The 25,036-nt window shown below is 35.5% G+C and overlaps 1 protein-coding gene across 2 annotated transcripts in view; it reads left to right on the top strand.

Moving 5' to 3' along the window:
• MDGA2 (MAM domain containing glycosylphosphatidylinositol anchor 2) overlaps window positions 1-25,036 on the top strand; it is a 788,346-nt gene that overhangs the window by 593,140 nt on the left and 170,170 nt on the right. For both annotated transcript variants that reach the window (XR_008957193.1, XM_026513664.4), the window contains exon 8: window positions 3,427-3,720. Coding sequence is in view for 1 of the 2 variants with exons in the window: in XM_026513664.4 (XP_026369449.1) it covers window positions 3,427-3,720 (294 nt within the window). In the remaining variant the exon portion in view is untranslated. The remainder of the gene's footprint in view (window positions 1-3,426; window positions 3,721-25,036) is intronic.

Genomic DNA, 25,036 nt, shown 5'->3' with positions numbered 1-25,036 from the left:
ATAGTTTTCATAGTGACTGAACAAGATTGTATTTAAGATAATAAAGCAGCTGACAGGGTAGCAGAAAGGCTGGAAGAATTAGACTGGTAACAGAGACTACTTATTGTAGTGTCACAAGAAGAGAAAATGATGAATTCTAAGCAATCTACCTATAGCCATGAAAAGAAATAGGCAGTTATGAGAGACATTTTAATGAGGAACCAATGCAGCTGATTGGATGTGGTGGGCAAGAGGAGATGGTAAAACCAAGAAAACTCTATGGCTTTCAGTTAGCAGATGAGGTGTGTTGATAATTAACTACGAAACTTAGTCAAGAAACAAATAGCATTTAGGTTTGGGAATTTGAAAGACTTTTGAGATATAGAATTAAGCCGCAATCATAGACTGAAAGAGCCTTGGGATAAAGTTAGAATTTGTATTATCAACATATAAGAGAGAGAAATCCATGAGAAAAAAATGAGAGCTCCTAACAGGGAGATTTATAGTAATAATTAAGAGAGTTGACTACAGAATTCTAGAGAATGGAAAATTTAATGTGTGGGGGGGGGGGAGCCTATCAAAGCTTTGAAAAGAGTCTTCTTCACCAAGAAAGTTGCAAAGAAAGATTAATTCTGATTCCAAGATTTTAAAAGCCTCATGGAAGAGATCCAAAATAAACTATATTTTAGTTGGGCTTTGTTGTTGTTTAGCAAAACCTGGGCTAATTTATTTTTAAAATCTATTTTTATTTTAATCTAGATTAAAACTGAGGCTTACATTTCTGTAATTTTGATTATGTAGGGATGAAAGTTTACCTAAATAAATAACATAAATAAATGTATAAAAAAACCATAGTTTTTTAAAACTATGTAGCATGATAAACTCAAAAAATTTATATAGCTAGTCCATCGTGTTTTTTTAATTTAGAGTTGCCTACTGTGTTACTTTGAATATTCATCTTATTAAGCCAAGAAATAAACACTTTCATTTCACTTCTGTCTTCAAATTCTACTATTTGTTTTTATAGTCAGAACATTAATAGCTTTAGACCTCATAACATACAAATTTTTAGTTTCGAAAATGAAGAAATTAATACTCAGAGTCACTAAGTTTGGCCAAGGTCTTATGGCTTGTTTTTGGGAGGGATAAGGAAGAAAGATTTCAAATAATAGCACCATTAAATAATCTTCTAATTTATCATTTATTTTCATTTATTTCACAAAGATTTATCAGAATTTGAATATATATTTGGGCTGGCAATTTTGACATACACATGAAATATTCTAATATTGATTGGTATTTAAGATAAATATAGATATATAAGATATAAAATAGGTCAGGTAATTTACAAAGTATGTGTCATTTACCCCTTCACATTTCTTCCTTGGCTCTTTTTTATTGTCCCTGATACAGTGACCAAGAGATAGGCAGGGAAGATTGGTACAAGTTTTCCCTGGGAGCACAGCAGTAATGAGCAGGAGGAGGGGGTCACGTGCTAACTCAAGTTATTCATTCCAGACACCATAGTTTACTGGAGAGTGCGACAGGGGTCATGTTGCAGCATTGGCCACCTGCTATAAATTAGCCTCAATTTGAATTTTGTTCAAATCAAAGCATTTATCCTTTCTTATTCTCAGTGTTCTCATTTGTTAAATTTTAATATTAAACATTTGGTCCTTAGGATTATCAAGGGAATGAAAATGTAAAAACCTCTAATTATGCCTGGCACATAGTAGGGGCATACTTATTGTTAAATGCAGAGGTTGTTGCTGTCTTTGTGTGTGATTTCTCATGGAGGGTGAGTAAATATTATAGCTTCTTCCCCATCCTGCTGCTTAGAATTGCATGATTCCCTCATGGTTCATTTCAAAAAGAACAAATTATTTAACTAAATCGTTTATTTTTTTTTTTTATATTTACAGAAGTTAATAATTTAATCAAATTAATTATGTAGGTTTTAAAAATGTAACCATTTTAAAAGATGTATTTTAATGCCAGATTCTGGAATGTATGTATCTACTTCAAGAAGGTGGTGATTAGTGTTTCATATTTTCTAATTTCTAAGATATATGCACTATTTAACTAGTTTTTTTTTTTTAAATAGAAGGAATTAAAAAAATAGATATGGAGATATTTAAATAGCAAGATAATTAGCTCACTTATCATTTTGGACTTGATTTTTCTCTAGGTGTGATAAGAGCAATGACATTTCAACCAAAGTTGAAAAATAATTTTAAAATTATGTTTGCTTTTGTTCCTGGGCACTGGAACACAGTCATGATAGAAGTAAGAGTAAACCTTTGCCTTTTATCCATATATGCAGTACGACCTCCAAATGGAGCACATGGTATTTATCAGAAGAATAGAATGTTTCAGGTGTCTCTGGTTATTCTTATTCTGGTGTTCTAAGTTAGCCATACTTTTTTGATAGGTGTTTTATTGCACAAATATAATGCATTTCATGTACATTGGTATAAGAAATAAGTCTTCAGCGGGACAGGTGATACCCTTTGTGATAAAACACATCAGTAGTACTTGCCTCTTATTGGTTCATGCTTTTCACTAAACCCTAACATAAATACACTCCAGTTCGTAATTTCCAGTAAAATGAACCTCTCATAAATATCTTCAGTAAAATCAGAAATTCGCTTTACCTGAAAAAGTTACAATACTTATATTGTTGAACTATGTTTTGGAAAGCTCACCTAAAATTAATTCTACAGAAATAGAGGCACATTATGACAAACTATTTACAATGATCTCAAAATGTCTTAGAAGGAAGTTGTATGAAATGCAAATGTTAAAAAAAAAAAAAATACTAAAAGTCCAAGGAGAAGAATACGGTGAGTGGATTGTTCCATTCCGTTTCCACTGAGGAGAAAACAAACCGCAACCTTTAGCATTTTGGCAACAGTTTCTGTACCAGAGTCAAAACTTCTGATTTTATATTCAAGGTTCTTCTTTTTCCTTTTCCTATTACTTGCATTGACTGTGCCACCTAAGTTGATAATGTCTCTTATCCCTTTCTTTTAGCATCCTTGGGTAAGAGACGACAGCATAGGAAACAAGACTGAAAAGCTAAAACCTACCTTCAGCAAGCAGGATCACTCTTCTGTGAAATACAGATGTTAAAAACCCAGTTAATGGCTTGATAATGACAAGTCATTGAGTAGATCGTTCTTATGCTGACCATTCATGTTCCAATTTAATGCTTTATTTATTTTGCTAATGTTTGAAGACCTCATTTGTGAGAGTTGTAGGAAAACAATTCAGCATTCTTTTAAGTGAGAGTATGTGCCACTGACTCCCAGGGTCTCTATTATTTTTGTCATCTGAATTGTCACACTTCTTCAACCAGCAGAAATTGTTTCCTTATGATTTTCTGTGTTTGAATATGCTTTACCAGTTTATACTAACCTTGAAAAATTTTCTTTTTCCCATTTCAAGTTCCACCCAATCTGACTGTTCCACAGGAAAAATCACCTCTGGTCACCAGAGAAGGGGACACAATAGAACTGCAGTGTCAAGTAACTGGAAAACCTAAACCCATCATCCTCTGGTCTAGAGCGGATAAAGAAGTTGCAATGCCTGATGGGTCAATGCAAATGGAGAGTTATGACGGAACACTGAGGATTGTGAATGTATCTAGAGAAATGTCAGGAATGTACAGATGTCAGACCAGCCAGTACAATGGATTTAACGTGAAACCAAGAGAAGCTTTGGTGCAGCTCATTGTCCAGTGTAAGTAATTTTTTTTTTCTATGTGTTCCACTGGGGGACAAGGGAAGAACAGATATGATTATTCTGCCAGTAAAATGAAGTGAATTTTAGAACTGTTTTAGGATAAAATGTTTCTACCTTGTCACTAGCCAATTGAAACTGTAGTTTTCCCTAAATCTGCCTATTGCTTGAGCTAATACTCATGGGAAAGAACAGCATCAGTGTGTGTGTGTGTGTGTGTGTGTGTGTGTGTGTGTGCGTGTGTGTGTGATGATTATGACGGTATTATGTGGTTGGTTAATACCAAGGAATCAACAAATCTAATGGTTAAAAACTGGCCATGTGCAATGAGGCAAAGTGGAGACTGGGAGTAATTGCTAATTCAGATTACCATAGTCTTGTCCTCACAGTTCTTGTTACTACTTCAGTCAATTGCATGCCCTCTGCCCAAATAATCCTCCTATTTCAAAGCATCCCTTTGCTTAAATTGTAGAGACCTAATCATTGAAATGCTATGTTTGCATATCTGAAGTTGTAAGAGTAGATTACCTAATTATCTAGTAATATTGAGATAATTCAAATATTACGTACTGAATTTTTGTTTGATTTTCTTAACAGAAAACGGTTTAACTGTGAGAGTTAAATATGATCGATTTTTAACTATTTGTATTGAAATCACTGTTACAGTTCTGACAAAAAAAAATGTAGACATTGTGTGCTTTGAATTTGCCTTTAGTATTAAAAGTACCTAAATTTCTAAATGTAAAAAAAAAAAGTTTATTGTTGCTCCTGACGTTGGGTTATTAGAAAATGCCCTGCTAACTGGTATGGCAGTTGGTACAGATAGTGCCAAAAGAGAAGCAGCAAACTAAACACAATCTGTTCAAAGTCCAGTAGTGCTGCTGTAAGTTTTAATTGATGTACAATTTGTTGAATACATGGTGGCAAAGTCTTTAAGAATATGAATGCATTAGATGAAACTATACACTTCAATAAGCAATGATATTGTTTCCTTTCTATGGCTCTCTAACTCAGAAAATGGAAAATAGAATTTAGTCCGAAAACATCTCTTTTTATATTAGATTTAAGGATGTTGGCACATTGGATTAACTGACTTTAAATTTGAAAGAATAATTGAGATATGGAAGGATTATGTTTGGAACTGATAACAAGTTCATTTGTGTATGAGTTTTGTGAGTTGTGGGGAGAGAAGCAAAGTTCTGGGCACTGCTTAACCATTCCCTGTCCCCATTCTGTAGAAACTCAGGTTCTAGTTTGCTGTCTGTCCTATGTCCTGTAAATATGCAAACTGATATTTGTCAAATATTTTGGCCGATTTCCAATGGATTATGAGTTTGTTTGTTTGCAGGTAGCGCAGCTTTCAGATAGCAAGTTTTAGTCAGCAGTATATTGCTTTTTCCTCACTGGTCTTTGTACTCAGGACAAGCTCATGGGTAGGAGGTTCATGCGATAACAGCTTCCAGACAGAATAAAGAGAAAAGAATTAAAAAAGACAAACTTCTCCTCAATTCTCAAAGGAACAAACAAAACCTTTCCAGCGACCATGGAAGAAACTGATACAGTTTGGAATACTTTATTCTTGTTGGTAATCACAGAGTTCCGTGCTTCCTCTGGAGTTAGGCACAAAGCTTCGGTGTTCCTGAGGCTACTAGGGCTGCTGGTGTCACTCTGCCCACACCTCTCTGGGGAAGCTCTGATACAAATAAAAGTTAGGGAACCCATTGATTCTAGGAAATTTTGAATTAAAGTTCTAACAACCTGGATCTCCAAACTCCGTAGAATATACAAACCTTCAGAATTCTATGAGTGCACAAATTTTTTTTCTTTGTTCCTTCTTTTGTCCTTATTTTTTTTTTTTTGCCTCTTAATAAGTCCCATAGAAAACATTAAGTTCAGCACAAGATTAAAAATTCAATCTTATAATAGTGGATGAAAATAACTATTGGCACGGTCGTCTCTAGTGTCACAGAATGTAATTGACTAAAAGACACCAATAGACATAGGCAAAGTCTAGATCATTTAATGTAAATAAAAAGATCTGCATCCCAAGGGGACTTCACAGGGCAGGGACTATAATCTAAGGGCACTTCCTCTCAGAGGGAAGCTTCCCTGGCCTACAAGGAAGCCAGCTGCGTTCCAGCAGCTGTGCCAGTGTCAGGTGAACAGCCATCATGTCTTTCAAGAAGCTCCCTCTCATGTATTCCTGATTCTTGTGAAGAATCTGATTATGTGTCTGAGTGTTTGCCAGCTACAAATAACTGGTAACAGCTCCAGATTATTCCTGAGTGAAGCAAATGTTGATTTTCTAGGCACGTAATCCCTGCTAGCAAGTCCAACCTGCATGCCTAACTAAGGCTTATTCCTGCAAAACTAATAATGCAGGAATTCTGATATTTTTTAAATGATAAACATTCCAACTTTTATAGTGATTTCTTAAAAGCCTGAAAATAATATTGTGTTTGTGCTTAACTTGCCATCATGCTAAGTGTGGGAAGTATCCATACGAATATAAAATACTAAGCTATTTCATACATGTGCACACACACATCTACATACGTATATGTGCACGTGTTTATATTATCTTCAGCAATCAGTTACATCACTGCAGCTATAAGCTTTGCCTTATGTATATTTTGTATTTCAGCATAATATACTTTGCATTATAGCTATTCATTAACTCTGCTGAGTAAATGTAAGTTATGGTAACAAATGGAATAAGAATATATATATTGCATACTCCCCGCTTCTTACATGACTGGTTGTTATTATTTAGGCTTCAGGAGTATCTGAGGACTTGTTGCATAGAGTGTGAGACCTGAAAGCGTTCAAGTATATGAAGAAGATGTCAAATTATTCTAACACTTACGAAACACCTTTTTCAGGACTTGAGCTCTACACTTTAGTTTTTTATGATTTCCTTTCTTAAAATGTTTATGACATTGGTAAATTCTGGGACAGTCTGTTTCACACACGCATGCACACATAATACACACATATTTATATATAATTTTATGACTCGACATGTAGAAGAATGAAAAGGGGATCATCATAGTTAATAAGAAATGAACAAATGCCAGGTATCTCTAAGGCACATTTTTTTCCTTGTTTAGTGTAACTGTGTCCAATTAAACAATAACCAGTCAAAAGGACTAAAGGAGCACAGAAATAATTGTATGTAGGACTTTGATGAGATTGTACATGCCTAAATATAAATAGCATATATGGGGCGCCTGGGTGGCTCAGTCGTTAAGCGTCTCCTTCAGCTCAGGGAGTGATCCCAGGGTCCAGGGATCGAGCCCCACATCGGGCTCCTCCGCTGGGAGCCTGCGTCTTCCTCTCCCACTCCCCCTGCTTTTGTTCCCTCTCTCGCTGGCTGTCTCTCTCTGTCAAATAAATAAATAAAATCTTTGAAAAAAAATAGCATATATGTCTCCGTAGTCTGTAAATAATGGAAAACTCAATTTAGTTTAATGTCCTAATTTGCCAAATGAGATTTATTGTTACCTAATGTTGAATTAAAATTATAAAGCAATCATTTTATTAAAACTTATTTAATTATTTACTATCTCCAGTTAATTTGCTTCATCTTAAAAGGTGTAAAGAATGATTTAACAAGTGACAGAAGCCTCAAGGTATTTTACACTATTCAATGTCCTGTTAAGAGTAGCTAAATCACCAAAATGAAGTATTTTAAATTATTAAGTTCTTGTGTTCTCGTGCATATTGCTCATTCCTGGAAAGAAAAAAAAAATTATATATATATATAATTTTTATTTATTTATTTATTTTTAAGATTTTATTTATTTATTCGACAGAGATAGAGACAGCCAGCGAGAGAGGGAACACAAGCAGGGAGAGTGGGAGAGGAAGAAGCAGGCTCATAGTGGAGGAGCCTGATGTGGGGCTCGATCCCATAACGCCGGGATCACACCCTGAGCCGAAGGCAGACGCTTAACCGCTGTGCCACCCAGGCGCCCCAATTGTAATATTTTTAACTTCAACAATTGCCAGTTATCACAAATGATATGGGCCAGAGCAGGTAGTTGCAAATATAATTATAAAAGTTTGAAAAAGCGTGACTTAAAATTAATCTAAATTCTTAAAAAATTGCTAGATGAAACTACAAAGTGCAATGTAAAGTTTTAATAACAGACCTTCAAATTTTCAGCCATTATTTAATTTCATCTCCATGTTTTTGGAACTATACAATTCTTTTGTTAACTTTCCAGCTCATTTTTATTTGAAGCAGTTTTATTCTATGACAGTGGATTCTTTGAAAATAAAATAGTTCTATATGTTAATTGATCCATATCATTTAAAAATCATAGTATGTACAGAGCTAATTGGACAAAACTAGAACAGTTTCCTAACAAAGTAACGGTAATAAAATAATAAATATTAAATAATGTTTAATTTACTCATTAGAATACTGATCATTTTAATAATTGGATATTGATTAAATAAAAATGGTATTGGATGAATATATTCAAATATATATATATTAAAAGAAGAAACTAAGATATGCCTATTGTCTTCCTAAAGGAAATTATTGTTTTTCGTTTTTTTTAAAGTACACAAGCCTTATTGGTGTATTATATTTGTATTATATGTGTATACTTTATATGTACTATGAAATTAATTTCATAAACTAGAATATTTTATTTTTTTATTTTTTTAAGATTTTATTTATTTATTTGAGAGAGAGGGAGAGACAGAGCATGAGTAGTGGGGACAGGAGGGAGAGGAAGAAGCAGGCTCCCCACTGAGCAGGGGTCCAATGGGGAGCTCAATCCCAGGACCCTGAGAATATGACCTGAGCTGAAGGCAGACCCTTAACTGACTGAGCCACCCAGGTGCCCCAAGAACATTTTATTTTAATAAAAGCTATCCTTTAAATGGCTTCATCTCAAAGCACTGGTAATATCCTTTAGTAAAATGGGTATATTTTGAAATACATTTTCTTGAAAATCTGCTGGAGAAGATATATACTGCATTGAATGTCACTTTTATTATTAAAGCTTCATTATATATATATTCAATATATATTGAATACACACACACACACGCATTGGTTGTACCTACAATACAAATTAATAGGAGAAAATCAAATTTTATTTCAAATATACGGGGAATCCACATAGATGTGGAAATTCCAGAGACAGGCAAGCTAAGGTACCTAAGTCCTTCGGCCTTAAGACGGGGGTAGGGATCTGGGCCTTCAAAGAGAAGAAATGCAATTCCCAGGAAGATGGAAAAGAGTAAATGTTAGGTAAGCAAGTGTGTGTGCTAGGTCACCGGGAAGCAAGGGGCCGTGGAGGACTCGGATCGCACAGGCCTTGCGAGGTTGCTGCCTGTCTACCCCAGCCGAGTTTACTGCACCGCTGTCTATGGTGATAGCTCTCCTCCTGCGGCAGCTTCTGCATCTAAAATCTTTGTAGGCAGTTGAGGCGGTAGGCAAAGAGTGTTTCCTGAATCTGCTTGGTTTGGATTGCTTTTTAACTTAGGATAATCTTCATGCCGAAGTGGCCCATCTTGGGGTGGCCTGCCCTTGGCAGCTGTAAGAAGATCACGGACCTTATAAAGAAAAAGAAAGTGAAATACAGGTCGGAATGTACTGGAACATCTATGCTTATTATTGTTAGACAACGTACTGAGTAATTTTCTGTAGTGTTGAGAGATATAGAAAGACTATTGAGTGCCTGTAACTACTTTTTGGATTTTTTTAAACAGCAAAATTACTCTGAAAATAACAGTGTGACTAGAGATTAAAGCTAATACAAGAGACAGAATAACTATTGATAAAAAAAAAAAAACCAAGGGAGCAATTTGCCTTCACGCAGGAAAATATTAAAGGCTATCCAAAGGAATTTATAAGTGAATGGACAGGATTTTAACTTACTAGCAGAACAACAAAAGGGCTTCCAGCTCAGTAACCTACTTACCCAGATAAATTTCCTATGTTCCATGTTTATTCAGTCTATCCTTTCTCAGCCTTAGGGACAAGATAATTCAGTGTTGAGTTTTTAGCTAGGCTCCTACTCCTCACTTCTCCTGTTCCCACCAATTCCTCAACTGCTTTTCACTATTCCAGTCCTGGCTAAGCCCCACCTCTTTAGAAAGCCTCTTGGTACTTGAGAGGGGCCCTCCTGGATAGTCTTATGTGTTTAGTCTGCTCAACATAATTTAGAACTTCAAAGTAAAACATTGTTTTGAACATATGCATTAGATGATATACTTCTTTCAAAAGCATTGGTTATTCTTTCATCATTGCCTTCCTCAAAACTCACTTGTCAAATTGGTAGATTCCTTTTTTTAAATAATATTTTTTATTATATTATGTTAGTCACCATACAGTACACCCCTGGTTTCTGATGTAAAGTTTGATGATTCATTATTTGTGTATAACACCCAGTGCACCATGCAATACGTGCCCTCCTTACTACCCATCACCAGCCTATCCCATTCCCCCACCCCACCCCCTCTGAAGCCCTCACTTTGTTTCCCAGAGTCCATAGTCTCTCATGGTTCATTCCCCCTCAAATTGGTAGATTCTTGATTACTGATCCATTTCCAAGGTCTCTATACTTGGGAAAAGTTTAACACTAAAGCTCTACTTGGTAAGAAATTATTGACTCTTATTATCTTCTCACTGGGAAACTGTAATATACTCCTGTAGAATGCAGGTTGGGAAAAGCTTTTAAATTTACTAAGAATATAATATTTTAAGCAGTTTTTCATATTTTAACATTAATGATTATTGAATAGAACTTAGCATTTATTTTTTTAAAGATTTTTTTTTATTTTATTTATTCATTCGACAAGAACTTAGCATTTATTATACAGTGTTCTTTTATTTGAATTAAATGGCTATGCTTTTGTTGTTTGTAGCAGTTATTAGAAATATTAATCAACTGAACCCTAAGGTAATGTTAATATTATGAAAACATTAATATTTATGCTGTTTTCTCCCATCCTACCTTTCCCCTCCCCAAGGTAGTTAAAATCTCTTCTTTGGAAAGAAAAAAAAAAAGTTTTATAAGGTGGTATACAATCTAAACTGTATAAAAACTCTCGAATTTCTACTTCAAGTCAATATGTCATATAAATATATCTTACCTCATTTCCCAGTGGATTTAATGAGGAATTACAATGGAGCTGCCTTGAAAACAGATTTGCTTAAACATTTTATTTCTATATTACTCCTGAATATTTGAAAATTGAACTTCCCAAGTGGGTATGTTATTCTGCAGAAAGCCTTTTTAGAATGAATTTACTTTAGCTGGATGGCTCCTGCCATCCCAGGCAATCTGCTTGCTCCCTGTTTTCTCACTCTTCCAGAGAAGATAGCAGGGCAGATAACCATCTAAGGAAATTGTCAGAGGAAACTGAAACTCTCTCTCTCTAAAGAGCTTCTCAGTATAGAACACAGATGTGATGTCTTTATTGAGCAATCAAGTACAGATTATCTGGAAGGAGGTTAGTTTTATCCAGTATATAAATCATGTAAAGAAACTAAATTCCTATTTTTTTCCTTGTGCATCTCTGGTGCTATCTTATGTACGTATAAGCATAGTTTAATATTTAGAAAAATGTATCCATTAAAAGTTTTGTTTTCAGTATCTATACAAAGAAACAGGATGGGGACCAGATAGTTATAGTAGGATGATTAAAAGTAGTCCAAATTTAACCCAGCCAAATTGTGTGTTAATTGATGTTGTCAGTTAAGTACTTATGCCCACCCCTGTAGAAATAAATTCAAGTGAATGATTATAGCATTTCCATAATACTAAAAAGATATTTTCCTTGAAAATCCTTAGATCTGTGATTAAATTAAATGCATTTTTTAAATTTATTAATCTATGATGTATTATTTGTTTCAGGAGTACCGGTCTGTGATTTATCAGTCTTACACAACTCACAGCGTTTACCATAGCACATACCCTCCCCAATGTCCATCACCCAGCCACCCCATCCCTGCCACCTGCCTCCACTCCAACATCCCTCAGTTTGTTTCCTGGGATCAAAAGTCTCTTATGGTTTGTCTCCCTCTCTGGTTTCTTCTTGTTTCATCTTTTCCTCTCTTCCTCTGAGATCCTCTGCCTTGTTTCTCGAATTCCACATCTCAATGAGATCATATGATAATTGTCTTTCTCTGATTGACTTATTTCACTTAGCATAATACCCTCTAGTTCCATCCACGTCATTACGAATGGCAAGATTTCATTTTTTTAATGGCCGCATAATATTCCATTGTGTATATAGACCACATCTTCTTTATCCATTCATCTGTCGATGGACATCTGGGCTATTTCCATAGTTTGGCTATTGTGGACATGCTGCTATAAACATTAGGGTGCACGTGCCCCTTCAGATCACTATATTTGTATCTTTGGGGTAATTACCCGGTAGTGCAATTGCTGGGTCATAGGGTAGCACTATTTTCAACTTTTTGAGACACCTCCATACTGTTTTCCAGAGTGGCTTTACCAGCTTGCATTCCTACAACAGTGTAGGAGAGTTCCCCTTTCTCCACATCCTCACCAACATCTTGGGTTTCCTGACTTGTTAATTTTTAGCCATTCTGACTAGCATGAAGTGGTATCTCATTGTGGTTTTGTTTTCTATTTTCCTGATGCCGAGTGATGTTGAGCACTTTTTCATGTGTCTGTTGGCCATTTGGATGTCTTCTTCGCAGAAATGTCTGATCATGTCTTCTGCCCATTTCTTGATTGGATTATTTGTTCTTTGGGTGTTGAGTTTGATAAGTTCTTTATAGATTTTGGATACTAGCCCTTTATCTGATATGTTTAAATGCATTTTGAATGAAGAAAGTTTATGCTGTCTTTTTTCCAAAGATCTTGTCCTTTCTCATTTTATGGAAGTATATTATCTAAGAGAGGTGAACATAAACACATATATAAATATATGTGTTACAATAAAAATTCTGTGACTCTTATCTTTTTTAGTTAAAAAAGGGATTTACCTCTCATCCAAAAATAAGTGTATTCTTCCCAAATATAGAATTTAGACATTTTCTAAATACCATGCTCTTTTCCCATGAAAATAAAAATGTAATAATAATAATGCATTAAATTAAATCATGCATAGAAGTTTACAATAATATACCCCATGAACATGCCTGTGACTTCATCAATTTATTTTAAATAATATACCATCTATACCATCAACAAAATGCTTAGGGCACAGGAAAATATAGAGTAGGCAGAAGACATGGGTCTCTGGTTAAGAAAAAAATGCACAGGCATTTCAGAAGTTAGATAACAATGTTAGAAATTGCATGTCAAAAGGATTTCATTCGTTGTACATAAAACCAATCAGGAAGTGAGAAATCATAGGCCAGTATTGTGAGAGAAAGGCATGGCGTCCTGTCCCTTCAGCAGAAGACCCATATTTAACCAGTATTTAATCCACCTGCAAACAAATAGAATAGCAATTTTTATCTTTAGTGATTATCAATTGTTTGATCCAGTATCAGAGTTTGATATCTAATACCAGCCCCAGATTTCTTTGTCTTGGCATGCGTTATATTGTTTTGGGTCTATTCTATTGTGTTAATAATTTTTAACCTAGTAGTAAACTCCTTTAATGTATAACCTACTGGAGGGTCTTCTTAGGTTCAATTATATTCAGACTCACGGGGCTACCATAGGTATACATGACATTGAATTCACTTTACAGTTACAAGATTGGAACCACAGCTTGCCAACATGTCCTCTCACTCCCCCCTCCTGGGGACACTTGAAAATTCTGAAGGCAGATTTGCTTGTCATGATTGGAGAAGGTGAGATGCTCTTGGCCTCTAGTGCATAGAGGCCAGGGATGGTGCTCAATGTCCTAAGGCACAGGACAAACTCCCAACAGAGAAGCATTCTGCCCAAAATGTAATAATTTGTTGTAGGTGAGGATTATCCCGTTAATTTTAGGGTATTTAGAGGCATTCCTGGATTCTAATCTTGACATGCCACTAGCACACCTCTTCTCATGTCCTAACAACAACAACAAAAATGTCTTCAAACATTGCCAAATGTCCCCCAATGTGCAAAATGACCCCCGGTTAGGGCCTACTACCTACACAGTGGTTCATACATAAGGAGAGGAGAGCTATATAATTTGGGGATGGGAACTCTGGCAGAATCCTCTGCCCCACAGGAACCAACGTCTCTTGTAACAAACCTACAGATACAACTTCTTGTGCCTGAAGTTACAAGGAGTCACTACACGAAGGTCAAAGCTGTGGCATCCTATTAGATATGATTCCTCTATTCCTATTCCTCTCAATCCAGAAGCAATTTAATACAGAAATGTTGCCTAAAATCATAGTTGACATTCTTCCCTTGTCAAGTTACTGGGGAAGCAGAGCAGAACTTTAAAAGAAGGTCAGATTCTCATGCAGCAGGGAAAGGGTTTTGTCATCCTTTCAAATGCATCTACTCTTCATCTGCTGTGTTAAACTTTCTTAGTAATTCTTTTGCTTTAGTACTTTTCTTTGTTTGATCATAATAATTACAGTTGTGTGTATTGAGCAAGTATGTTTCCAACGTACCTTGCTTTTTTTTTTTTTTTGACTCATCTTCTGTGAACTGCTGTGCCTATATTCTTTCTTTGTAAGTTTTTTGGCTTTGTATCTGAGTTTGGGAGGGAGTAGCTGTATTTCATGCTGTTCCATCAGATCGTATGCTCTCTTACGAATTCCTTTCTTCTGGCAAATGAGTATTTCCTTGAAGCCTTAAAGATTCTAGTAGGAAAAAGCAAAAATTCTTCAAAAAGAAACTTTGAGACTTAAGCTGACCATGCATTGTGAAATTGAAAGAAATTCTCTCTTGATTTCACACTTATTAGACTTATTTTCAATGTGGAAATTACTCTTTCTTCTTAATTCCAAACTATTTTCAAAGAGAAAGAAGTCAAATACTTTTCTTGAAAATTAGTGAATATGTGGATTTTTTTCTTTAATACTGTTTCTCAGTGACTGGAATAAAATGTGTTCTTTGAGAAAGATTGTTATGTAGCTTGAATAGTGTTGTTTGTTTTTTTTTGTTTGTTTGTTTTTCAATCAAAGAAGGGTTTAACTTCAAAAAAAATTAATCAAGCATGGAACATATTAAAAATTAGGCAGGAATTGAAAAATACTTAAGAAAAATAAGATGCAGTTTCTTAGCATTTTAACTATTTGCATTGAATGTATGAAATGGCAGGGGTGCCTGGGTGGCTCCTTCGGTTAAGCAGCTGACTTGATTTCAGCTCAGGTCATGATCTCAGGGTCCTGGGACTGAGCCCTGCTTGGGACTCTGCACTCAGCAGGGAGCCTGCTTGTCTGCTTGAGGATTTCTCTCCCTCTCCCTCTGCCCGCCGCCTTCAGGTTCACTCTCTGTCTCTCTTTCCAATAAATAAATCTTTAAAAAGTATGAAATGGCAGAATTAATCTGATGTTCCTTCAGTTATTCTTAGTTTCACTGTGTCTGTCAGTGGCAACATTTTCTCCAGTGATTTTAGTATTCGAAGATAAATGTTCTTAGGCACAAGCTAAATGCTTTGTGTCCAACGTAGAATGATTAATATAATACTTTATTGCTGACTTAAAAGATTTAAGTAATCTGTGTATGTGAAGTTTTCACTGTAAGTACTGACTTGAAACCATAAGGCACAAATGTATGCAAATATTGAGAGAGATGTAAACGTGTATGACGCATGTCTGTCTGCCTGTATGTCTACCTTTCTGTCCATCCACTCACCAATCCCTCTGTCTCAATGTTGGCTTCATGCAAACGGCGTGTTTATTGAGTGAACACCCGTTCTTATTAACGTATTTTTCTTCTTTGCATTTTATGACATCATACGTGCTAGTTGTTGCTGTCTTCCACTCATGTCTTTTTTGCTTGCTTGTTTTAGAAAGAGAGGGAGCATGCAAGAAGGAGGGAGGATGGAAGGAGAGGGAGAGAGAGAATCTTAAGCAGGCTCCACACTCAGCACAGAGCCCCCCACACACAACTTGTGTCTCACAACCCTGAGATCATAACCTGAGCCGAAATCAAGAGTCGGACCCTTAACCGACTGAGCCACCCAGGCGCCCCTCCCCTCATGTACTTATTTCTATTTACTCTTCCTTCCAAATCGGGTTTTGTTCCTATTGTTCTTTGGCAATATAAGGACTTAAACTATGACTTTGTGCAGACCTTCCCTGCATTTGTATCTGAGGCATTCAGCTGCTTCTGTGAACTTCAGCTTAGCTTCCTGATTTGTTCTAAAACCTAATGTAACCAAAATTGAACTTGTAGTGATTCCTTAATTATTTTTTCTTCTCTTGAATTCCCTGCCCCACCTAAAAAGATCTCTCTCCTCTCTGTTATGAGAGTCCTCGTTCTATCTTCTTTTTTCCCCAACATGCATTTGAAAGTCAAGATATTGGATTCTGAAATTAAAGACCGGGTTTAAATTCCAGCTTTACTATTCTCACTATAATTTCTCTCAGTGTTCATTTTCCATATCTCTCATGATCGAGATTTATTTCCATCCACTGTATGACACATACCTCTGAGAACTGAATTAAATGATACCAAAAAGTGTTTAGCCTGGGGGCGCCTGGGTGGCACAGCGGTTAAGCGTCTGCCTTCGGCTCAGGGCGTGATCCCGGCGTTGTGGGATCGAGCCCCACATCAGGCTCTTCCGCTATGAGCCTGCTTCTTCCTCCCCCACTCCCCCTGCTTGTGTTCCCTCTCTCGCTGGCTGTCTCTATCTCTGTCGAATAAATAAATAAAATCTTAAAAAAAAAAAAAAAAGTGTCTAGCCTGGTGTTTGACACACAGATAGTACTTCCTAATCATCAGCTCTTCGTTTTCAAAACCTTCTCAGAATCCATTCCTGCCTCTCCAGTCCCACTGTCATTCTCAAAGCTAGACCCTTTCATGTCCTGCAAGGAAGTCCTGTTTCGCCCACCGCTGATCTTCCCTTTCCCCCTCAGAACACTGATGTCAGATGAACATTCCTTTATGAGCAGGAACCCTTCCAGTTGCAAGTGACAGAAAATTCTTATCTGACTGTTATGGACAAGAAACTGTAGTCGGTTCCAGGAACTTAAACATTAAGATCTTCTCAACCATCAGCTTGAGTTTCTCTTTGTCTGCTTTTTATTAGTGGTTCTCATTATTTCTAGGTATAGGTACGCCTGGGGGGAAAAAAGTGCTCTTTTTTGCCTCTCATCCAAGGATTAACTCCTGTGGGATGTGATTCACTTGGCTTAGGTCGCCATTCTCTACAGCAAAGGCATGACTGCGATCATTCGATATTCCCTCTTTGTTTAGAAATTCTACATACCTACTCATTATTCATGATTCAAAGTTCAGACTCCTAGATTGGCAAACAGGACCCTCCACCCTTCTCTGAGATCATATACCATATTCCAGTCAAGGTGAACAGTTCATTATCCTATGCACTTTTGAATTTGATGCTTTTGTAATTTCATTTTTTTTCCTCATGAATATGCTTAAAGTCACCTCTCCTGTACCAAAAAAAAAAAAAAAAAACATTTTTAAGGCAACAGTTAAATACCATTTCTCTCATAAAATTTCTCTCTGAAAACTCCAACTATGTCTAAGCTTTTTATCCTCTAAATTGACACCTTTTTTCTGGACTTAGCAATTTCAGTGTTCTACTCCTAAATTATATATATGAGATATCTATATATATCTGTATCTATCTATATAGAGATAGATATATTTTCTTTTTTCTCTTTTTGTCTCTCCCCCATAAGAAAATGTAAGGTTTTCCTTTCGTGAGTCATAATTGCATCTTCCAAAAGGACCTAGATCAGTAAATGTATAAACTAATGAATTATTTGAAATATGTACTTCTGGCTTTGGTCGTGTTTTTCAGCTGCTGTTTTGTTAAGATATAACGAATGCCACGTCACAGTTTTTACCATAAGTATGAGTATGGGTACCCTTCTAGGGGAGAAATAGACTATAAACTGATAGCTGCTGATTCTGGCACTGGTTCTAATTCCAGCAGTTTTTAATGTGTGACTAACTCTGTCTCTACCACCAGTTTCTTTATGCAAATGAAGAATTTAGTACGATGATCTCTAAGTAATCATCAAGTTTGAAATTATTACCAACAAGTGTCTGATTCCTAATTAAGGCGTATATCACAGAGAACACATATTTTGGTAACCATTTCAGAAATCTCCTAGAAACTGCTTATTTGAATTAAAAAGATGCATGATGACATTTCGTAGCAACAAGTTCCCAGTGTTAAAATGTCTGTTCTAAGTGAAAGATGAATAAAAAATAAAAAAGATAACCTGAAGACAAGTAGCACATTAATTACACCTGCTTTACTCCCATTGCATCTAGAGAGAATACATTTGAAATCACGGAAAAATCATTCTTAGTATAAGTAATGACAAGATTTTTGTGCAGTGAGTTAAAATTTTTTAAGGTTTATTAAACATATTGTCCTTGTGACTTTTACCTGAATCTTTCTTTTGTTTGGTTTATGATTAACTTTACCTTAGATTAGCAATGATCAGTAGGTACAATATGAATCCATATACTGGTCCAAATATCATGCATACAAACATGTGTTATTTTCAGTTACTTATTTTTAAAGGCTGTGGATCTGCTATCTTATTGAGGATACTGCTGTTTGGTTCCTTCTTTAGGGAAAAAAAAAGAGTACTTGTTCAAGCAACTTTAATTATTTTATTTTTGTTTGTATGTCTGTTTCTATGTAGATATCCTTTGCAGCTTATCTGTAAAGAAAATAAATTTTACAAAGCAATGGAAAGATATAGTAGCTTGGAAACTAGGACTTTTCTCTCAAAGACCATTTCATCTCAAATGCCTAATTTAAAAATTAGATTGCCTATTTGCTTTAGCAGAAAGCTTTTTCAAAAAAAGTTTCTGAGCCTTTTTTTCTTCAGAGCAATCTGTTAAAAAGTTCTGCTTCCAGTGTTTAAATATATTAGATCAGCTCGTTTGGGTAAAAAAACACAATTTGTTCAGCATACACATTAGTATTTATCTGGAGTTGAAAAAGATTTTAATTGAAATGGCCATTTTGACCTTGAACAATATTAAAAGTAGCATTTAATAAATCATGTGATAGTCCTACAGTATGTGTTTTGGTTTCCTTCCGAAGTCTTGGGAAAACATGATTATTTTCTGAGGCGGCTTTTGAACATTCTTACCTTTAGAAAATCTCTCTTTTCCTCCCGTCCTCTAGTCCTCTCCCTCCTTTTCTGTACATACACACGTACTTACATACATACATGTGTATGTGTGTATATATATATATATGTATACAAGTATATGTATATATGTATAAAAGTATGTTTATGCATACATAGGGAGTTATAATTTGAGTCTATTGCTCCTTCTTTGAAAATGGAGCACACCTTGTCACTTGTCTGTCTTTAGCAATCAGGTTGGTTTTCTCTCTTTTTCATAGTCCTGAAGATGAACACCATGCCATCCCATGATATGGAATACTCTTGATCCCAAATTGCAGCTTAACCATAAGTCTTGGGTTTTTACATTGTTGACTAAATAAACCAGTGTTTCTTAAGAATCATATCTGACCTTAACCCCCAACCCTACGATCACCTAATATTTTCATCTTTCATTAGTTCATTTATCGAATTGCTTACCACTAATGTGTTTATATTTGTGATTGTTAGATAGAGAGGTTTCCATGAATGAAAAAAATAAATAAATAAATTCGGCAATCTGTGTAAGTATAGTCTTCTGTTGACACTCAGTCTCAAGATAGTTTCTTGAAATGTCAGGGTTCAAGGTGAGCGGGGGCCTGAAAGCTTGGGCTCCATCTGTCCATAAAATTCAAATAAAGCTTCTACATTCATCTGTATATACTAAAATTAATAGGAATAGAAATACATATTATTTGCTTTTTAGCAATAATGATGCCACATAAATTCAGTTGAGATATGATACAGGTTTTCTAAAGTGTTTCATTTCTTTTACCATGTAAATAATAATAATTTTACTTCATTTTTCCATATAAATGTTGATTGTTACAAATGCCTTTCCACGTGGTTCAAACACCAACAACACCGTAACAACAAGAGTGAACTGACTGGAAAAGTAAAACCAAGTTACAAAAGAACATCTACTTCTAGTGTATTTTTATGCCTCACCATGATCGCTTTGTATACTTCCTTATTTTTTTCTAATTTGATCAAAATAATGACTATTTTTCCTGCATTATAAACTAAAATAGTGGCATTGCTTTGATTCTTGGCATGGTTATGTTTAACTTATTGCTAAATGCTTCATTCTTTTCCAAGGCAATGAAACTATGACTCTGTCTCTTTCTAACACGTGAATCTGGCTATCCCCCTGAAAACAGTGTTTATAATCTTTTATTTCCCTGCATTCTTCTCTTTACTTCATTCCCTTGCTTGACACTAGTTTCTGGATTGGTTGTTGCGCTAAAGCTGCAAGTGGTCTCTGCAGTTTGACCTAGTTCCTCGCGCGACTGCGATCTCCCGTGCCGCCTGCCAACCTCGTGCTGGCGTTTATGGGCCTTTGTCCTTTCTTCTCACCTTTCACCACCGAGGGGTCATTTGTTCTAGAGAGCCATTCTTCTCGCTTTTTAAGTGCCTTATATTCAAGTTTGTGCATCACTAAGCCTATAAAATTGCTGAAAATATGTGTGTGTATTTTTAGCATACTTTTTTGAACAAAAAGACCTAGACAAAGCTTGACTAGTTGGGGTAGCATTATAATTTATGAGATCGTGGTCTGTTCATGAAATTTACACTGAAGGTGGCCTTCTGGGTTTACGCATTGCAAGTACTTTTTTCTTTCTTTTTTTTTTTTTCTTTTTCGTTTCGATTTTTAATTTAAATTCTTGTTAGTTAAGATATAGTGTTAACTCATTTTTTTTTTCTTAAACAATTGCTTTTTGTTGTTGTTGCTGCTCGGTGGGGCACCACATTTACTTTTTTATTTTCACTCTAATCAGTATTCAAATGGAAAAGCTTTAATTAATTCAGCAGTAAATATTTACGGATAGTCTACCAGTTTTTGTGCTAGCATAAGGGAAATTCAAATAAGAAAGAAAGTCTGTATGCTAGATATGATGTGGAACCAGACAAAAACTTCCAACATGAGTGACCCGACGCATCCTACGTGAGCACAGAAGAAAGGATGTTGGTGCCTAATAATGCTTTGTCCTGAGTGTGTGTGTGTGTGTGTGCGGTACGTAGCTTTACATTTGAGCTCACCAATATTGACAAATATGGATCTGAATGTGTACAAGGATTTTCCCCAGTCTTCTCACTTCGTTTTGAATCTCTCAACTTAAACTTCTTTATAAAATGACTTGAGCCTACAATTAACTATGAGAACTTTCTAACCTGTCTCCCTAATATTTCTGTGAATATTTCTGTGAATAGCCTTTCTCCCTAATTCTCCTGTGACTCTCTCACTCTGTTTTTTTTTTTTTTTTTTTTTTTTTTTTTTTTTTTTTTTTCCTGTGTGCTCAACATCCATTCCACTGTCATCCCTCCCTTGGCAAATTTTAATTTTCCCCACACGTCATTTCACTGAGTGGACTCAGTCTCTTTTTATAATTTCTGCAAAGCAGCCAGTATTAATCTAAGGCTGAGAGGCCTAACAGATAACTAAATTTTTCCAGAAACAGAGGGAGGGGGCAGATTAGAGATGGAGATACTGAAAATGAACTGTCAGTGTCTCCAGATAGCCATCATTAGCATTTCTCTGCAGTAGGTTTAGATCTTTCTTTATTTCCCATTTGGTGAGAACTTCACATTCTAATCCTGAGCCACTGATAGAAACTACAACTCATATATATCATACTTATGGTATATAGTAATTTACTTCTTTTCATGGTAATGATCTCTTATGTAGACGGCCCTGTCACATTTGGAAAGACTAGTGAACTTTTTCTTTTAAAGGGAAAAGAAAGCCAATTATCCTAGCAAAAATATATGATGTTTCCCAGGATCTATCAATCTAGCCTTCAAAACTACATTTTTGACTTTCCCTCTCTGTGCAGTGTGTAAATACTTGTTTCTGTGTGTACTGGTGTGTGTTCATCTGCGTATATTCGTGTGTGTGTGTGTGTGTGTGTGTGTGTGGGTGAGTGGGTGGGTGTGTCTGCAGGAGTACATATCAAAGATAAGCAAGCAGAGTACAATGGGAAAAGAAAAGAGAATAATAAATGCTACAAGTATTGAGTCTAAAATTCAACAGTGAGAAGGGTAATACCAAAAGCAAAGGCGACATTTTTCTTGGGTGTCCTCTTAAACAGCTTGATATCAGGTCTTATTTCGCACAACATTTTAAAGGTCATTAGGAACAATACTCAGACCTAAAGGAACACAAAAGGGGATGCCGATTCACTGATGCAGAGTCCTTTCCTGAAACTTTGAGAGCCTCTACTTCCCGCATTCCAGAACAAGTAGACAGGGATTGTCCCTCTAATAAGTGAGAACAAAAGAAGATTTTCAATAGTTTTATTTTTTAACGTTATGTGGAATTTTAAAACCATTTTCTTAGGAAATCATGTGAATATTTTCTTGTCTTTAATTTCTTTCCCTGAATGTGGAAGATTGTATGTATGGATAGAAATGTTTAAGCTCTGATTCTAGGGTCCAGTTAAACCCTGAGGCTGTGTCATGTTTCTTTCTCTGGTTTCTTCACTTTCTCTCTTTTTGTGTTGGTATCTCTTTCATACATGGTTGGACATAATGTAGAATTAGAAGATATTTTACTACTCATGATATATTTTTCCTCCTTGATTTAAAATACTGATTAGTGGAATATTTTAAATTTCTCACTCAAAAACAATGCAAAAAATATTCATATAACTCCACTATATGTAACTGGATCTAAATTTTATTCCTTCTCTTTATGTGAGCACAGATTAATTTTTTCTGACCCTTTGGGTAGAGTTCTTTAATGGAACTAGGTTTCCCTAACTAGATCTAAAATAAAACCTATCTCTATGGGCAGCAAGAGAGCATGAAGTCAGGAAATGTTTTCCTTTGATAAGCTTGAAAAGTCAATTTCAAGGATAAAGTACCTTGATAAAAGTGAATCAGGCTAGATAAACACAAATGGAAAACAGGAGAAATAGAGACATAAATAGATACGTGGTTTCTTCTACTTCTCCTAAATAAGAAAGGCGAGTAGATATAAAATGCAGGTGTTTTGCAAGATGAAAACATTAAAAAAAAAAAGAGACCAAAAATAAGGATAAATGTGGATGAAAATAATAAAAACTACTGCAAATGGGGAAGATAACAATATTTTAAGCAAGTGTTTCAGGGACATTTATCTGTGAGTTATGTAAAATTTCAATAATTGTCTATTAATTTTGAACCTATCCTGGGTGTATTAACAAAGATGTCAGAAGTTTAGATTGTTACTTTGTTTCTTTAATTTTTCAATTACAAGCATATAATTACAGGAAAATTAATTATGATAAAGTTTCATTTAAAAAGTACTTATGCTAGCAATAGCCTCTGTGAATTTATGTGGTAAGACGTTTTTCAGAACTCCAAAAGCCCAGTTCAAGTGGCGTCATTGCAGACTCGGAATTACTGGAATAATAATGAGAGTTTCAGGCTCTTTTTCTTTTTCCAATAGAAATTTTAAAAGGTAATTCAGGGTGAGTCAGGATGCACCACAACTTCTCTAGTGTACTTATTTTAATTTCATATTTAGAAAATTTTTATATGAAATGATAATCTATGTGGACTGTACGAAGTGAAATGTAGGGAATGAACTTTGAATGACAGAGAAGTTAACTCACGTAGAGTGCTTTGTGAACCCAGAAATTCCGACATTTAAGGTTGGTATGCAATGATGGATTCTGTATTATTTAAGAAAGTATTTGAGACATTATAATTAACATAATTTGGACTGTATATTTATAAAAAGACTTTCTACTGTTCTTCAGAGCAATCCTTTGAAGACACACACCTCCCTTTTTTTTTTTTTTTTAATGACTAGAGAATTGTGAACTAGAGAAAGTAAATGTTGTAACTGAATTGGCAAATGTAAGCAATTGAAAGAGATGGGATCCAAAGGACAATTTTCAGACTCTTTCCACTATATCCCCTGCTGACTAGATACTTTTAAAATACGTAAAGTTATAAAAATTTTATAGTTTTAAATGGATTTCCGTCAACATCCTACTCGCAAAGTTGTGTCTCCACTGAACACACCGACACGCAGGGCCGTTGAATGTTTTCCTGGTACCACATTAGTGGTTAGTCTGTAAGACTCCTTTTTCTCCTTTGTCATCTTACTTCTCCACACTACTTAATTTTCTCAAAAATCCTGGCTTCTCAGGTGTCTGTAATTCTGCATGTTGGGAGTTCGTTCTTTTCCCTGTCTAGTTTTATGAGTATCCTCTCAGACTCCTCATCCCTGAAGCCTGTGCTACATTCTTTTTTTTTTCACTTCCCACGTCGTAAGTTCAGACTCTCCTTGACTCTTGCCTACCTTGCTTTAGTCCTAACTGCCTTCAGTTTCTGGGATTCCAAAATCTTGGGGTCCCACGTTTCTCATTGCCTCAAAAATTAATTACAAACCCTTTAACCTGGGTTTTGGGCCCCACGTTGTTTGTCTCAACTTCTCAGCTATTACTTTTCTACATGCACTCTTCATCGTGGACGACTGCATTTTCATGGCTCTTGTTTTCATGCTTCCCCGCATTTCTCTTGTTAGTCCTTGTTTGATTTCTGTAGCTCCTAATAGAAAACCTGACAAGATACATGCCAACTCCTTTAAGATACTGTACCGGTCGCCACCGAAATATGATTTCCTGACTCTAAACCAAGTTAACAATGGAAACAACATCAGTAATAATAGAAACCAGCATGTGTGGAACACTCACTTTATGCCAAACACTGCAGTAAATGATCTTTTCGCATTATTTGACTTAGTCCCTAAGTCACTCTCCAGCTGTACATCACGTATTTGTATATTTGGGTGTGTGTTTGTTTGAGCCCATTATGTCCCTTTTCTAACCTAGAAACTGTAAGCGTATTAAAGCTTGTTAAAGGTAAAGTCATGATTGATTCATCTTTGTACTTCCTGCTCTAGACAGTTCAGTATTAGGCACTAAATTGGTATTCGAAAAATTATTAAAAAGTGATTAAATTATATAATAAATCAATGGACAATACCCACTCTGAGAATTCAGGCTCTGAAGTGTGTGTTTGAACTGATTTATCATTTGCATCATGAATGTTGATTCAATTGATCATTTTAATGAAAAGCCAATTCATTTTACGTAGTTCCCT

The sequence above is a fragment of the Ursus arctos genome, unplaced genomic scaffold (genome assembly GCF_023065955.2).
Source record: "Ursus arctos isolate Adak ecotype North America unplaced genomic scaffold, UrsArc2.0 scaffold_37, whole genome shotgun sequence".
In the NCBI taxonomy this organism is placed as follows: Eukaryota; Metazoa; Chordata; class Mammalia; order Carnivora; family Ursidae; genus Ursus; species Ursus arctos.
This window is presented reverse-complemented; position numbering and strand designations above follow the sequence as displayed.